This window comes from Drosophila montana, unplaced genomic scaffold (genome assembly GCF_035044405.1).
Source record: "Drosophila montana isolate Dmon_TW-CO22-7 unplaced genomic scaffold, ASM3504440v1 contig_402_1, whole genome shotgun sequence".
In the NCBI taxonomy this organism is placed as follows: Eukaryota; Metazoa; Arthropoda; class Insecta; order Diptera; family Drosophilidae; genus Drosophila; species Drosophila montana.
The window spans coordinates 5920987-5937131 of record NW_026998739.1 but is presented as its reverse complement, the minus strand read 5'-3'; the positions used below and the strand labels follow the sequence as shown (position 1 = coordinate 5937131).

General features: G+C 41.3%; 4 protein-coding genes across 8 annotated transcripts; 2 read left to right on the top strand and 2 right to left on the bottom strand.

Moving 5' to 3' along the window:
* Positions 1-266: 266 nt before the first annotated feature.
* Positions 267-1744, bottom strand: TfIIS (RNA polymerase II elongation factor). Of its 2 annotated transcripts, none has more exons than XM_064698249.1 (3): positions 1589-1744; positions 1379-1474; positions 267-1301 (listed from the first exon to the last, which is right to left on the bottom strand). In XM_064698249.1, the coding sequence occupies exons 2-3, from the start codon at positions 1448-1450 to the stop codon at positions 408-410; spliced, it is 966 nt and encodes a 321-aa protein (XP_064554319.1). In that variant the 5' UTR covers positions 1451-1474; positions 1589-1744; the 3' UTR covers positions 267-407. The 2 variants fall into 2 exon arrangements, with proteins under 2 accessions (XP_064554319.1, XP_064554320.1); XM_064698250.1 differs by having other exon boundaries at positions 1379-1461; positions 1589-1666.
* Positions 1745-1786: 42 nt separating this feature from the next.
* LOC135439495 (ATP-dependent RNA helicase vasa) lies at positions 1787-15791 on the top strand. Of its 3 annotated transcripts, XM_064698244.1 has the most exons (10): positions 1787-1913; positions 2488-2532; positions 6057-6106; positions 8192-8231; positions 8295-8757; positions 13370-13611; positions 13668-14411; positions 14471-14684; positions 14747-15012; positions 15417-15791. In XM_064698244.1, the coding sequence occupies exons 4-10, from the start codon at positions 8211-8213 to the stop codon at positions 15465-15467; spliced, it is 2001 nt and encodes a 666-aa protein (XP_064554314.1). In that variant the 5' UTR covers positions 1787-1913; positions 2488-2532; positions 6057-6106; positions 8192-8210; the 3' UTR covers positions 15468-15791. The 3 variants fall into 3 exon arrangements, with proteins under 3 accessions (XP_064554314.1, XP_064554315.1, XP_064554316.1); XM_064698245.1 differs by lacking the exon at positions 2488-2532 and having other exon boundaries at positions 1814-1913; XM_064698246.1 differs by lacking the exon at positions 2488-2532 and having other exon boundaries at positions 1839-1913; positions 8189-8231.
* vig (vasa intronic gene) lies at positions 4165-10789 on the bottom strand. Of its 2 annotated transcripts, none has more exons than XM_064698247.1 (4): positions 10622-10789; positions 6763-7593; positions 5698-5970; positions 4165-5271 (listed from the first exon to the last, which is right to left on the bottom strand). In XM_064698247.1, the coding sequence occupies exons 2-4, from the start codon at positions 7436-7438 to the stop codon at positions 4763-4765; spliced, it is 1458 nt and encodes a 485-aa protein (XP_064554317.1). In that variant the 5' UTR covers positions 7439-7593; positions 10622-10789; the 3' UTR covers positions 4165-4762. The 2 variants fall into 2 exon arrangements, with proteins under 2 accessions (XP_064554317.1, XP_064554318.1); XM_064698248.1 differs by lacking the exon at positions 10622-10789 and adding an exon at positions 7722-7852.
* solo (sisters on the loose) lies at positions 9288-13040 on the top strand. The gene is made up of 2 exons (XM_064698243.1): positions 9288-10533; positions 11433-13040. Exons 1-2 carry the CDS (start codon positions 9368-9370, stop codon positions 13018-13020), a joined length of 2754 nt encoding a protein of 917 aa, XP_064554313.1. The 5' UTR covers positions 9288-9367; the 3' UTR covers positions 13021-13040.
* Positions 15792-16145: the final 354 nt, after the last annotated feature.

Here is a 16145-nt window from a genome sequence, read left to right as displayed (position 1 = left end):
CAGCTGTTTTTATTTTTCTATTAAGTTAGTGCAGCTAACTAGAAAATTTAAATATATATTTCCTCACTTAATGTGACTGCTATTATTATGCTAATAGATACATAAATAATTAAAATACATAATACATGAATACTTAAAGCGCGGCTGGCAGCCCTGTTGCCGTGCATACTGTACCCCAAACTGCAAGCGACTTAAAACTGATTAAAAAACAAGAATATTCAATACATACATATTTATATATTAGATATTTATTTTTTTTTATTGAATTTTAGTTATTTAGGTGGTCAGTGAATGCGTTCAAATACAAAATGTATTGTTTTTTTTTGTGTGAACATGCAATATCTTGAATTAATTTTAAGGGGGGGCGCTTGTAAGATTTTGGTGTAAATGAATTGAAGGACCTCGGCTTAGCAGAACTTCCAACGATTGCCGCACTCGTTGCACATGACGAAGGTGGTCATCGGCTCGTCCGCAGAGCGTGTCTGTAGCTGATTGTAGGTGCAGTTGCGCTTTTTGCACTTGCCGCACTTGAGCAGATCGGTTTTGGTGCCCTGGACGGTCGCCAATTGGGCATCGTTGATGGCCTCCTTGACGAACTTTTCGCGCAGCTTCTTCATCTCATCGCTGGCCATTTCCTCGGGCGTCATTTTGGCCAATTGCTTGGCCGAGATGGCGCCGCACATGAAATTGCTGCGCAAGCCGGGATTCTTTGGATCCTTCAGATTGGCGACACGCGATCTAATGCGATTCTTGTACTTCATATCAGTGTTCTTGAACTCCATGTAGATGGCCTCCTCCAGTTCGGCGGCCATCTCTTCGGGCTCGGCACAACCGTCCGGCACTTCACCAATTTTTAAGGCATTCGCCAGCATCTCGCGGCACTTGAGCCGCACGGCGTCCGTCATGCCGCCCGCTGGAAATGATGTTTGTGCCGAGGAGGGCTTCTTCTCCTCGCGCTTATCCTTTGTGGAGTTGCTGCTGCTGCTGCTGCTCGATTTATCCTTGCCACTCGATGAATTTGACTTGGTGGCACTTGAGGATTTTGTTGCGCTGGAGCCGCTATTGCTATTGGTGCTTTCCTTGCTGGCGGCGCTCTCCTTGGGCGTGCCGGGCGGCGCTGGGCTGGCCAGAAAACGTTTCCAATTCTTGATCAGCGTCTTGGCCAGTGCAATCACCTCGTCGTCCTTGCTGCTCTTGCGCAGCTCGTTGACCGTCATGCCGATGCGCGTCTTTGTCAATATCTCCAGATTAATATTGAGTGTCTGCAGCGCCTTCAAGAGATCCAGTGCCTGGTCCTGGCCCTGCACAATCAATTAAATATGAAACAAAGAAACTTGCCCACCTACATTGCGGCATTTTAATTGTTTTATTTACTCACTGCGCCATCGCTGGACGTCGATATTTTGCCAATTTTTTTCTGAATTCGAAACACTTCATCCTCGACGCTCATTTTGACAGCCGCTGCGGATAGAATCTATGTATATTGAGAGTATGATAGAACAGAGGTTATGTTAACTGATATTTAATGCGGTCGGCTTTTGTTTTTTAAATGCTCGGCTACAATAAATAGTCATAATTGGACAATTACATTATTTCCCTCCAATAAATGTTGTTTACTAATTTTTCTTTTATGTATTCTCTAGAGTTGCGTGATTCTATTCGGATCTAGTTCCAATGTCGCATACACTGCTCATTTTCTGCACATGTAAGAGTGCCATTTTGAGTTTAACAGAAGTTATCCTACTGTTAATGGTATGGTATTTTTGTGCTCGTTTAAAGTCGGCCGCACTGCCGCACTCTGTTAAACATCAACAGCCATTAAGGACGTAAAGTTTCGAACGGGCGCGGTAGAATTAATATTTTATTAAGTTTACGCTTGTGTTTGCAAAAATATATATATTTCGGAACTTGTGGTGAGTGCATAATGTTTATTAAAAGTGCATTTAAAGTTAAAAGATGATTGATAACAAAAAATATCGGTTTCTTTTCCTACGCTTGTGGTTAAGTCAAATTTGGAATTATCTTAAATGTAGCCAATGAAGTTTAATTTTAGCTGTGTGTTCACTTTCATTCTATTAAATAGTTTTGCAATGTCAATTACAAAAATAACATACAATAAATCATGAGCCAGCCTACTTACATATTAATTCCGCAAATATGTTTTATGGATGCGTGTATTCAAATTCGTGCACAACTAAAAACATGCATAAATACATGGCTTAAAAAGCATTTCACAATCGAGCTCCCGAAGTGCTCTCTTTCAATTTCTTTTGATCCCAATCGGCATTCTCGTGCCTCGCTTGTATTTCACCGTTATAGTTTAGGGTTGCCAATAGACAGCAGAAATGCCTATGCTTCTTGGTATTCTGACAATTCTGCATAGTCCGGCAGCTGATGACAACACTGAAATTGGCAAATAAAATTAAATCGGTTACTCTCCGATCTGTCGTTTCATATATCTCTACGGATTTCATTCTAACTTTTCAGTCATCCAGCTTGGACGTTAACGGCTTGCAAATAGACAAACAAAAGGTGAGTGCCTGATACAAGAATTTAAAATTAAAGAAAATGGTGAAAAAACGCAATTTGATTTTACTACATGTTTTGGCATTCACGTTTGCGCAAGCTTTCCTCTTCTTGGATATACGCCGTTTTAATTTTACTATTTCGGCATTTCCTTTTATGCATATTTACTCGTTTAGTTTGATTTTCTATTTGCTTTGCCGTTTTTATAATTTTGACAGCAATAACAGTTCTTGTTGCTTCTATGTGTACTTAGGGCAAGCTGCCGATTGTGAATTGCATTTGGTGAACCAGCAAAATTCGTTCAGGACAAACGCGCGCGCATTGTGAATTGGCGAAGAGTGTTCAGAGAGAAAGCGAAGACAATAAATGAATTAATTTTAACAGCTTCTGGATCTTACAGAGTAATTTCACTTGCCAAAATACATAAGTGTATTTCAAATCTGAATGATTAAGCAATTCCCATTCAAAAATGTTCCAATAAAACAAAATACCGTAGATAAAAACATAACCTCAAAAAAATTCAAAAGTGATTATACTGCTGCTAAAAGTTAAAAATAGCGAGTATACGCTTTAATTGTCAGTCGAAACACCCATTGAAAGATTTTTGTGTGTTTTTCTTTATTTTTATCAAATAATTTTTTTTTTTCATGTTATTTTAAACGAGTTTCTCTCAACGATTTTGTTGAATTGGGTTTGAGTTTTGTTTCATTCTTTGGGCTCAAAATACAATACAATATTAGTCAAAAAATGTACGTTGTATTTTTGGATTTGTTCATCTCTAAGTGGTTTAGTCGTAAAATTTTGTTGCCATTCCATGTTTTTTTTTTTTTCTCATTTCCAACTTTTTTTCATGCAAATACATGCACACATACGTGAGCATGCACATACATATATTTATATATATATAGAAGTATATATATGTTAATATATATAAATATAGATTATTTATACAATTTCTAATTGTAAAAGCATAAAACTTTACAGGTTTTACAGGATTTGGTTTTATTATATTTTCTGTTGAAGTTTTTCTTGTTTTTTTTTTTTTTTTTTTGTAAGCGATTTTCACAAACTGATTTTATCATAAGTCGCGTGTGTTTAACTCTACTTAATAAGGTTTTTATATATTTTGCTCCAATAGTTAATATAAATTTGTTGTTTTTAATAATGCTTAAATTAAATTTATTTCATTTTCAGTGTGTGCTTGATTAAATTTAGTATATACGATGCACATAATTGGATTTATAATTAATATAATAGAGTATGCATCATAGCGGTATACGTATACATATATATATATACTTATGTGTATATATATATAGCATTATTATAATTTTTTGTACGAAACAAAATTACAAGTTTTCAACACATTTGTTTTTTAGCATATTTCGTTCTAATTTCCGGACTACCGTGTGTTCGGTTTTTATTTAGTTTTTTTTTCAATAGTTTTTTGTTCATTTATTAATTTTTAAAATACAATTGTAACACAGTAAAAATTAAAAAAAAAATGCATTTTTATATGAGGGCATTGCATATAAAAATGTTTAACAAAAATATATGTATGTATATGTAAGGTTAGTATGCGTATGTGTGCATGAAAATGCGCCTTTAAAAACTGCCTCCGACAATGAGAAACTCGTGATGTTGTTTTACTTCATGTAATTAATATTTTCTTTTTTTTTTGTGGTCTCTCATTTTTTTTTTGTCACTGGAAAGCGGAAGTGTACTTTTTCTGTGTATGTGTGAGTTTTAATGAACCTTGTGTTAGGATAGTAAAATGAATTTTGGGAGGGGGTAAAAATATAAAAGAGAAACAACAAATTTACAATGTATCATAGAAATAGAAACTTTGCTCTCTTTAGTTTGCTCTCCAAATTGCTTTTGCTTAGACTTACAGTTTGCTTTTCATTTTTTTGTTGTTTTTATTTCAATATTTAATTTATTGTATATATATTTAATTTCTCTCATTTGCTGTGTTGTTTTTGTTATTGTTTTTATTTATTTTTTGTTTGCTTTTGGCTTTGGCTGCGCTGCGGCCGCCTTATAATGAAAATTTAACTCTCGCTTACAATTCGTATGTTTCTGTATGTGTGTGTGTTTGTGTGTGTGTTTGATATATTGGTAACCTGTTCTCCTCCTGCTCCTAATACAGACACCAACTCTAAAATTGAATGCACTCCCGGCGCCTGCGACAGCAGCAGCGAGCGCCTTCCTCCTCTATCTTAATCTCCAATCGCGCTTAGGCGAGCGTCGGGAATTGGCGCTCATCGTTGACCTTGGGTGCAGCATTCTGTTGCCGCTCGTTGCCAAAACGCTTGCCAGCATGACCACCGCCAATGCCGCCGCCCAAGCCGCGACGCTCAATTGGTGGCCGACTGCCGCCCTCGAGACGAGCCGATGGACCGCCACTGCCGCCACCACCGCCGCCGCCGCCAACATTGCCACCATCGGCATTGCCAGCGCCGCCACCGCCGCCGCCGCCTTGTGGTCCGCTTTGCGGTCCGCCGCGATTGCCCTCGTTGCGTGGTCCGCCCGGACGTGGTCCACCACGGCCGCGACCACCGAAACCACTGCCGCCTCCGCGACGACCGTCATTGAAATTAAACTGAATGTCAAGGACGCGCTGCTGGCGGCCCACGCGCTGCGGATACATGGCAGGATCGTATTCAAGTTCCTCTTCGCTTTCGTTCTCCTTCTTTTTGTTGTTGTTCAGCACAATCATTTTCTTCCATTGCGAAGTGTCCTCACCTGAAAAGCGTTTTCAATCTTGTTTAATTTCTATGAAATATAACCTCAAAATGTGATCGGATATTAAAATTTATATTCGTAACATTTAAAAATTTCATTAGGGAACCTTTTTTTACCCGTTTTGAAATTCTCAGAAAGCATTAAATTCATATGCTGTTCATAATATATCTAAAATATTTGTAAGCATAGAAAAATATATAATTTTTGAAAATAGAACCTTCTGGAATTAAAGCTTACTAATTAACGGGAAAAAATATTTCTATATATATGCAAATTTTATAGCACTGTTTTTTTCTAGTATCAAAATTTGCAAAATTCGAATATATCTGCTACAAATTGATTGTTGTAATCTATTTGTAGATTTGGTTAATTTTCGATCCACTATATTAATCAATGTTTAGATCTATTTGGTCTCATTTTACCCACCTTCGCCCGCCTTGCGTATGTTGAACTTGGGCTTAATGCGCTGCTGCTGCTGTGCCTTCCATTCGTCCAGGGTCAGCTCTTTGGTCTCCTCCTCTGGCGGTGTCTGCTGCTCATTGGTTTGCTCATTACCGGACTCATCGGCCTTTCCTTCGGTATTGGTATTGTTCGCATTGGTCTCGCCCTCGGTGCTCTTGTTCACATCATCGATGGCTTCCTTAACTGATCCCCAATTGTGTGCGCCAGCTCCGTCGCGTTTGTCGATTGCCTTCACACCTGTTTTGAAGAAACACGAATTAGGTTTTATTGAAATTTTCTAATATGCTTATTAAAAAAAAATATTTTTTCTTTTTCTTTTACAGAATCGAAAAAGTTCTCTTTCTTATAACACTTTCGACATTTCTACAAATCGGTAAGTGAAAAATAAAACTAATCAACTTGTAGATAATGATGGAAAATCTCAGATAAGGAACTAAGGAAAGGGCTATTGTTGCCGACCTCTACTTAGATTTTCTTATCTTCGCTGTAACCAAATGAAGCTTTCGTTTTAATAGGGGTTATTTTTTAGGAAGTTTTTCTTTAAGGTTATCAAAAATTGTACAAAAAGTATTTAAATAGTGAGAAAATGCAGTTTTTTGCAATATTATTATCCAAATTGAGATATTTTAAAGCATGTAACGTCGTGGTTTAGTATATATAAGCAACACACCCCCTGCTGCCCGCCCACACTAATCCCCCTGTTCGCCCCTGTCTTCAATCATAATGTTCCATGGCGTGGAAAACTGTGTGGGCCTGCCTACATTCGTGCAGTGTGGGGCAGGGACGACGGGGGCCTATAGAGGAATCAAACTATTTTTAAACATATTTCTATACAACAACATATCGGACTAATGAAATGTGCGCAACACTCAATTTAGTTTGTGCCTCCTCGTTTTTTTTAGTACATTTTTCTAAAGATATTAATTTTGTATACAAGAAAATGGAAGAGCGACTAGTTAATTTTTGCCCAACCTTTTGTTTTGGGGTTAGGGTTAACACCTAACATGCATATGTATATCAGATACTCACCAGTTCTGTCGGAGCCCGATTGACGATCAAATTCACGTTTACGATTGGCGCCATCAAAGTTGCGGTTCTGGCGTGGTGGACGGTCGCCGCCAAAGCCGCCGCTGCCACCGGCACCGCCGGGAGTGCGATATGATCGAGGATTGCCGTCGGCAGCAGCGTTGCCAGAGTTGCCACCTGGAGCGCCATTCTCGCGCACATTGCGGCGATTGTTGCGCTGCTCGCGCGTTACCTCGCCGCCGCCGCCGCCACCACCACCTCCGTTCTGTTGACGAAAATTGACATTACGCTGTTGTTGCTGCTGCTGCCCTTGACCAGTTTCACGTGTTTTGCCCGCAGCAGCGCTGCCAGCATTGCGCGTAGCGACAGCAGCCCCACCTTGCTTGTTGTTGTTCAGTTTGTCATTGTTGTTGCCAGCTGCGCTCTTCTTGCCATCATTTTTGTTCAATGCACCTGGTTTGTTTTCCTTTTCGGCTTGATTTGGCTTTTTGGCTCCTGCTGATGCTGCTGTCGCCGCTGCTTTTGGTGCCTTTGCCGTTGGCGCCGTTTTTGTGGTGGCTGCTGCGGCGCCAGTCGCTGGTTGCTGCTTCTTCTTGGCCGCGACAAGATTATCTAATGGATCGCTAACATCATCGTCCATGAACAAAAGTTCATAACGATTTTTACCGGCGCTATCCATGTTGTTGTTGGGCTGCTGCTGCTGCTATTGTATGGCAATATATCTTCCAAATTGATTTTTCCACACACAAATGATTTTATGCAAAAATCACACACAGAATTTCAAGAGTTTCTGTCAGGAAAAAACTCGTGTGTGTTTGGTCGCTGCTGCTGCGCCTGTATTTGTGTGTGTATGTGTTTGTTGGTGTAAGTGAGAATAGAAGAAATACGTTTTTTTAGTCTTGCTTTTTGCTATTTTTTCTTTTCTTCGTCGTCGTCGTGTGGTTGCCTGGCTGCGCTCTAACCTTAATTTTCTGCGTTTCTGCTTTGGCTGCTACACACAAACGTGCACATATACATATACCACTCAAACGCACATGTGTTCTACTACCAGAAGGCAAGGCGAAAAAAACGCAAGCATGCTGTGTATACATACACAGAACAGAGCAACTCACGTTTTTCGTTTAACATAATTGCGCCTCAGCACTTAACATTGCGCTCGTTCGCGTTTGTGAATGGCAAAAACGGAACGCAGTGTTGTGTTTAGTGGACTGTTAGCGTTGCTGTTAAAAGCGTTGCGTTTGAATTTTTGCGCTGTAAAATATTGGCTGTGTTTAGTGAGCGACATACAAATTTAACAATTTATTTGCATATAGAATAATTTAGTTGAAACTATTGCTAGCCTCCTAAGTAAAATAAAGCGCTGCCTGTTAAAGCTTTCGTTTATTAACAATTTGAATATAATTTTATTAATATATGTTATCTCCCAAAGCAGTTAACGACAAACTAAAATCATGTCCGACTGGGATGATGAGGTAAGCTAAAAGAGGGAATATTACGAAAAGTGTACTATAATTTCAATTTACATTAATGCTTAGCCTGACTGCACTAACCAGCCTATACACAAACCCCACGTTGATGATAAGTGGGATAGCAAAGAGGCATCATCCAATAAGAAGACAGTGTCGGAATGGAGCGATGAAGAAGTAGCTGTTGACAATGGTCAAGGTGGCGATGGAGATGGCAAGGGCTATCGTGGGGGTGGCCAAGGAGGTGGCTATCGTGGACGTCGCGATGATGGCCAAGGAGGCGGCTATCGTGGACGACGGGAAGACGGTGATGCCGGCGGCTATCGTGGACGTCGTGACGACGGCGATGGCGGCGGCTATCGAGGACGACGTGATGACGGCGATGGCGGCGGCTATCGTGGACGTCGTGATGGCGGCGAAGGCGGTGGCTATCGCGGACGCCGGGACGATGGCGAAGGAGGAGGCTATCGCGGACGCCGGGACGATGGCGAAGGAGGTGGCTACCGCGAAAAACGTGATGACAACGAGGATGGTGAGTATACACATGATATTCCATAAAACTACGAGTGCTAGGCAATTATTTATTGGTTCTATAGTTAAATGGAACGGCTTTGACCAACTATATAAGATAGTATTCTAGATTCATAAATCTCTTAAAGATTATTAAAATTTTGACAGGAAACGTTTATCTAATAAAGGAGAAAGGAGATCTGTTTCGATTCCATACAATAGAGTCATATATTTTTATCAGTGTCAATAGACGAGTCCGTTTTAATACGTTTGTACAGCGTATTAAAATTTTGTCATAAATTTAAATTAATGTAATTTAGCATATACCTTCTACGGGATAACATGAAGAAAATTAACAAAATATCCACATTAGACTACTATAAGCATATGCATATAGCTCCCATAGAAGTTCTCGGGGAATAATTAATTAGAAACTTTTTGCTAGTCAAGCAAACTATATAACGAGCTGCATTGGGCAGAATCTCAATATCAAATAATATATGCATATAAGATATACATATGAGATAATGCTTCCAATGGGAATTATATACTTTTAATACCTGTTGTTTGTTTTCTGTGCAATTACCGAAAGCAACTATCGTAAGATAGTTTTCAATGTGATGTAACTATATATGTCCAACTATATGTTTGTGTGTCGTTTGTTCTTGTATCTCGTCTCGACTATTGTAACGCTAACAGTGGCTCAGCTGATGCTCAGTGGAAACAGCCTTGGCCAGCGCGTGCCGAAAAGCTACGATGCGGAAACGGTGTCTGCATATATCGAAAACCTCAAACTAAATTTACCCAACCAGTCGCTGATCAAGCTGCGCGAGCAGCGCGACTATTTGCTAAAATCGTTCAGTTCGCTGGTGAACAGCGAATGGAATTTGATTCAGGAGTCCGAGCGTAAGCAGCGCCAGGAGAAGTTTAAAAAGTTGTGCGCCGCAGCTGCCGCCAGCTCGGATTCTGTAATGGCAGAAGTGGCTCAATTGCTGGAAGAATCCGAAGATGAGCTGCAGCAGTTTAGGTGTTTGCCATTTGGTGGGGGAGCACGTGCCGAGCAGTTCATCGAGGACGCAATTGTGGTGCCGTGCGCACAACAAAGACGGGAAATGTCAATGACAGCGCCAACAACTCCAAGAACAAGAGCGCCAGGAACAACAACAACAACACCTGGAAAAAGAGCACCAGGAACAACTACGCCTGGTAGAATGTTCAATGTATCGGCACGCCAGGAAGAAACTGTTGCTGCGCCCCAACAAAGCTTGGATCAGGCTATAAAAATTATCAGAAAACTTTTCAAGAATGCCGCACGTGACTTTGAACTAAATAATGGCAAACTGGAGCTTGCAACGGACGAGTCAATGTCAACAACGAACCCAATGCCAAGCGACGAGCAGCGACAACAAGAATTTCCAATACGTTGGCTATCTGAGAATTTTATGCTGATGCGCGAAATGCGTAAGCTGCGCTCTTTTGATCCCAGCGAAATGTACGAGGAGCTGCCCTGGCCGGATCTAGATGACAACCCGGTCTGGCTGTACAACAAACAGCCGCCGGTATTAGCTAAACCTTGGCTTGTGCCAACGGCGCCAGAGCAGCAGCAGCAGCTGGGTGAGGGTCGTGATCGAGATGAGGCAATCAGTTTACCTCCTTTAGCGCGCCAGGCTGTACAATCGCACAGCCAGAACACACCGGGTCAGGACAGATTGCTGCAGGATGTGCAGGACAGTGAAGCTGGTGCAAATGCCACTCCACTGGTCACCAGCAATGCCGCACAGCACATCTCCAATGATGGGTATACAACTTAAACAATTCGCTATCTCTCTCTCTCTTTCTATAGTATCTTCCAGTCTCTGTCCCGCTGTGTGTCTCTTTGCACTTACCTTATGCCAACTTCCTTGCCTGCATTAGTCTATCTATGGAAACAACGGCCAATTCGATGGAATGGTATATTCTTACACACACACAACCTTTATTTTGGGTACTAACAATTTTGACATTCACTCGAAACATATGTGACAAACTTGTAAATGAACTAAATGTATTTATGTGTGTGTGTACTGGCAGAAACACTTGCTATATAAATATATACATTAGCAGGCATTAACCAGCTAAGCTCGGGTTTTATATTTCAAACTATTATCGCCCAAGCGTGGGAATATTAAGATAATTCCGTTCTTCCATTTAGCTCAATGAGTGAACGTCTTGTGGAACTGCATTTTCTCGCATTTACTGAAAAATTTTCCACAAAAGATCTTAAAGCCCTTTGTAGGAATGACCAAAAAAATGTTTGACACAACCAGTTCCCACAAATTGTTCCAACCTTGGAGTCTCCCATAGTCCCGCTTTGGCAATTACTTAGCTTTTCTGATTTTGCGGTTTCCAATTAAAAAAAAAAAGCAAAAGTATAATTTGCTGTTGCCAGCTTATAATTCTCAATGGGTTAAAGCATCGAACTAGAAGACACATTTGTTCACATTTAGTGCTAATGCCTTGATGTTAAGCTCAAGCAAAGAGCTTCAAATTTGGCTTAAACTTGTCCCTTAAAACCCGCTTCAAATATCAGTTATAATTAGCTTTTCATTCTTCCTATTTGCATACCTCGCATGCTCATATATTTTCGCTCCACTTCACATCTTCATTTCAATGTTGATATTCATGATTGGTACTCACAAATACTCACACAATTCACAGCCTACCATCCATACCGACTGGCGACAATCAGGCAGCCAATTTAACGGACGAAGATATGCATACTTTGTACCCACCGTTGCCAGTGGTATCGCCAATGATGGAAGTGGAGAGCATCACATTGCCCATAGGGGGGGAGAGAAGTGCTAGTGGCGGGGAGAACAATGTCTCAACGCCGCTGCTGTTGCGGACACGTCATGCGCACGCATCGACCCCGTTGCAAGCGTATCGCACCCAGTTGCCGGCCATCGATGAGGAGCAACAGAATCAGAATCAGAATCGAGCCACAATGCCGCGAGTGCTTGAATTGAGTGAGGATTACACGACAGAAACAGCAAGAGCAGCAGCAGCAACAGGGCCAGCAACAGCGGATCAAGCTGAAGCAATTTCTCATGATATTCCAATTTTATTCACGCCGCCAGCAAATACTTCGCCACCATTGACTCGTGATTGGACCTCAATCTTTCGTCCGCGAACAGCTTTACCAATTTATGCACCTAGTCCTACCTCAACAACAACAACACCTCCATTACCGCCCAGACGCCGACGCAAACGCAGGCTTCCAAGGCCGCCAAGCGATGATGAGGTCATGCTCGGATTTTTGTCCAATATGTTCCAGGAAAGATGGTCACAAATAGAGCAACAAACGGAAGCAGTCGACGTACCGCAGCATGCGAATGAAATGCCAGCAGGCACAGAGCCGCCGGCATTACCCATGGATCTAGATGAGATTCCCGACAGGCCAGCAGCAGCAGAAGACATAGAGCCGCAGGTTTTACCAATGCAGACGGATGAGCTGCGCGACAGGCCTCCAACAACAGCAGAAGGCATAGAGCCGCCAACATTGCCCATGCAGACGGATGAGCTGCCCGACAGGCCACCAACAACAGCAGGAGGCATCGAGCCACCAGCATTGTCTATGAATTTGGATGAGCTGCCCGAAAGACCGATTGTGACTTCCATTGAAGTTATATACCAACCGCCCAGTGTAATTGCAGATGCTGGACAATTAGTTAATCTGACCGAAATAAGCACAACTGGTAGCCCGATCTTAGTGGACGCCTCACAGCTCCCAAAGAAATCGCTAGTAATGCAAAGTGCAGCTAATCAATCTGCGGGAATGCAGCTACTAACCAGATCGGAACGCGTAGAACGGGAGCTTCGTGAAGATCTAAGCTTTTTAGTGGAGCACAAGCACTTGCTGCGTCTCATGGTGGATCATACCAAGTATTTGAGCGATAAACAGCAGCGGGAAGATCAGCTACGAAATTATCAATCGCTCGCTAACAGATCCCATCCAACAGACGATAGCGATGAGAGGAGCGAGGGAGAACAGAACATTCGGTATGTCGCATTGCCTGCCATATACACATACGATCCAAAAATGATCTTGGAAATGCCCGAGTGGAAGCCTCGTGTTGTGCACAATCTAATCGGAGCACTGATCCGGAACGACCAGATTGACATGCGTGCGACTGGATTCATCGAGACGCGCATGGAGGCAGCATTTGCTTTTCGTGTGCTCCTCGAGCTGAAGGCAGCCAATATAATTAGTCTAAGCCCCGATGCGCGGTATGCCTCGCTGCTTTAAGGTGCTGAAATTAGAACTAAATTAAAACTAAATTAAATAAATAATCCGAATGGAAAATGGGCAAAAAGGATACCCATCAAAATATGTAGAGAATACATTAAAAACATATAATTTAAGATTTTAAGATTTCATTTTCAGATGGATCAAAAATTACCAAAACAAAGAAAAAGTATACATTTAATTTCGACTTTGGATTTCATATTTTTCATATTTCAGTTTATAAATAAAAATATAAAATATATCGTGTGTTAATGTTGTGTCGTTTGTTTGTTTGTTTAACAAATATCTCGTTGTAGTTGTACTGTTTGAATATACATTTAATTATAATTATAATTTTGAAATCCATTAGGCGAGGATCGTCGTGGTGGTGGCCGCGATGGTGGCTTCGTTCGTGAACGCGGTGGCTTTGAAAGACGCCGTCGCGACGATGGCGACATGAATAACAATCAGGAAGATGGGGGCGAGGATGGTGAAAAGAAGGCAAGGGAGTTTTATATACCACCGGAGCCGACCAATGATGAGACCGAGATGTTTAGCACCGGCATCTCTTCGGGCATAAACTTTGCCAAATACGATAATATTCCCGTCAAGGTATGTCGGATCAATCAATTAGAGAAACTTATCACTAATCACGAAATTAATTTCAGGTGACTGGCGAAAATGTGCCGCAGCCAATTAAGAACTTCGAGAATGCGCGATTGCGCGGCATTGTGCTGGAGAATGTGGTTAAATCGGGATATGTGGTGCCCACGCCCATACAGAAGGTATCGATACCTGTAATTGCCGAAGGACGTGATTTGATGGCCTGCGCCCAGACGGGCTCCGGCAAAACGGCCGCCTTCTTGCTGCCCATACTTAACAACATTTTGGAAGAGAGTCATGATCTAGAGATTGGCAAGCCGCAGGCGGTGATTGTCTCGCCGACGCGTGAGCTCGCCATTCAGATCTTTAACGAGGCTAGAAAATTTTCGTATACCACATATCTGAAGATAAGCATCGTTTATGGCGGCACCTCGTTCAAATATCAGAACGAGTGCATTACCAAGGGCTGCCATGTGCTGATTGCCACACCGGGACGTCTGCTTGATTTTGTGGAGCGCACATTCATAACATTCGATGATACACGTTTCGTCGTTCTCGACGAGGCCGATCGCATGCTGGACATGGGCTTCTCGGAGAGTATGCGTAAGATTATGCATCATCAGACCATGCGTCCGGAACATCAGACATTGATGTTCTCGGCCACGTTCCCGGAGGAGATCCAGCGCATGGCTGGTGAATTTTTGAAAAACTATGTCTTTGTTACCATTGGCGTTGTCGGCGGCGCCTGCTCCGATGTGCAGCAGACCGTCTATGAGGTCAACAAGTTTAACAAACGCTCCAAATTGATGGTCTGTCAAAAGCATAACATTTTTATTTGTTTGTTTTAAATAGTTTTTTTATTTTGTAGGAAATATTACGCGAGGGCGCCGATGGCACCATAGTCTTTGTGGAGACAAAGCGTGGCGCCGATTTTCTTGCCTCGTTCTTTTCGGAAACTGAATTCCCGACCACCTCCATACACGGCGATCGCCTACAGAGTCAGCGCGAGCAGGCTTTGCGCGACTTTAAGACTGGCACCATGAAGGTGCTCATTGCCACATCGGTAGCCTCGCGTGGTCTTGGTTAGTCAGCTTTTGCACCCCCTAAAAAAACATTTATACTAATCATATTGCATTCTTTACAGATATTAAGAATGTTAAGCATGTTATCAACTATGATATGCCCACCAATATTGATGATTATGTGCACCGCATTGGTCGCACTGGTCGTGTGGGTAATAGTGGACGTGCCACATCATTCTTTGATCCAGAACAGGATCGCACTCTTGCCGGTGATCTGATCAAGATCTTGGAGGGTTCCGGCCAAGAGGTTCCGGATTTTCTAAAGGAAATTGGCGGTGGCAGCAGCTATTGTGGCTCCAAGTTTGGCGGCATTGATGTTCGCGGCGGTGTTAGTATTTATTTATCATAATTATTGTTATTAGAGAGAGTATGGTAACAGACGTCATGACTATATATATTCTTGATCAGTATCTATAGCCTAATCGATCTGTCCGTTTGTCTCTATGCAAAAGAGCCTCTCAGCTGGAAAATTTAAACTAAATCGTGTCAAGGGAATAATCGGTTGAAAGTTAAACAATTTTTGTTTGATATTTTAAACAAACTTGGAATTAACGAGCTCTGACATGATCTAATTATATCATTATATATATACTATATATCCCAATAAGAAAAATCGTTCGAAAATGGGTTTTTCAAGACCTTTTCTCCCAATTTAATTAATTTAATTTTCGGTTTGCCGAACATGGCTTTTCTTGTAATTTATTTTATTTCTATTTTTTTTCTCATCCACAGGCCAAAAACGGGCACATTGAGAACTTGGAGGATGAGGAGGAGTGGAATTAAATTAGTATTCTATATGATATGCATATATTTTTAAAGCACTTTGACTAGACATCTCTCACACCCAAAAACCCAACAATCTTTCAAATATTTCAATTGTGCTTTCATACAAAACAAAATTCATCGCGAACAAACATTATTTATGTTAACCTTATATAAACATTGATATATTCGTAAAACAATATTATATGAATATCATATAATTTGTATTAGCAATGCAGATAATGAATGATGCATTCAAATTATTCATTTCATTAAATTTAATCATCTTGTGCATTTCGTTTGATTTTATTAATATAAAATTAAATAAAACCACTGACAACGTCATCTTTTAATTGCGTTCTATATTTTTTTTTTACATTTTATTTTTTGCTTGTTTTAATAACCAGCCCTTGATATATTCAAGTTAGTTTTTACAGTTATAATTAACAATTAACGAACGCTTAAGTGAAACGAGAAGAGCACGCGAATACCCTTCAAAACAAAATCATATGTTTGCTCTTTTTAGATGGCGGTCTGCATTCGAAATGCTTGTCACTTTACCAGCTCTTTCTCTTTGCGCGCTTCGCTCTGTGCTTTGCTTTGTTATCTGCCGGCTTTTTGCATGCTGCAGCCGCGCTCCCTTAACACGGACACGCTGTCCATGCCCCCGCCCCGCCCCTGATGAAGCTGTCATAGAGC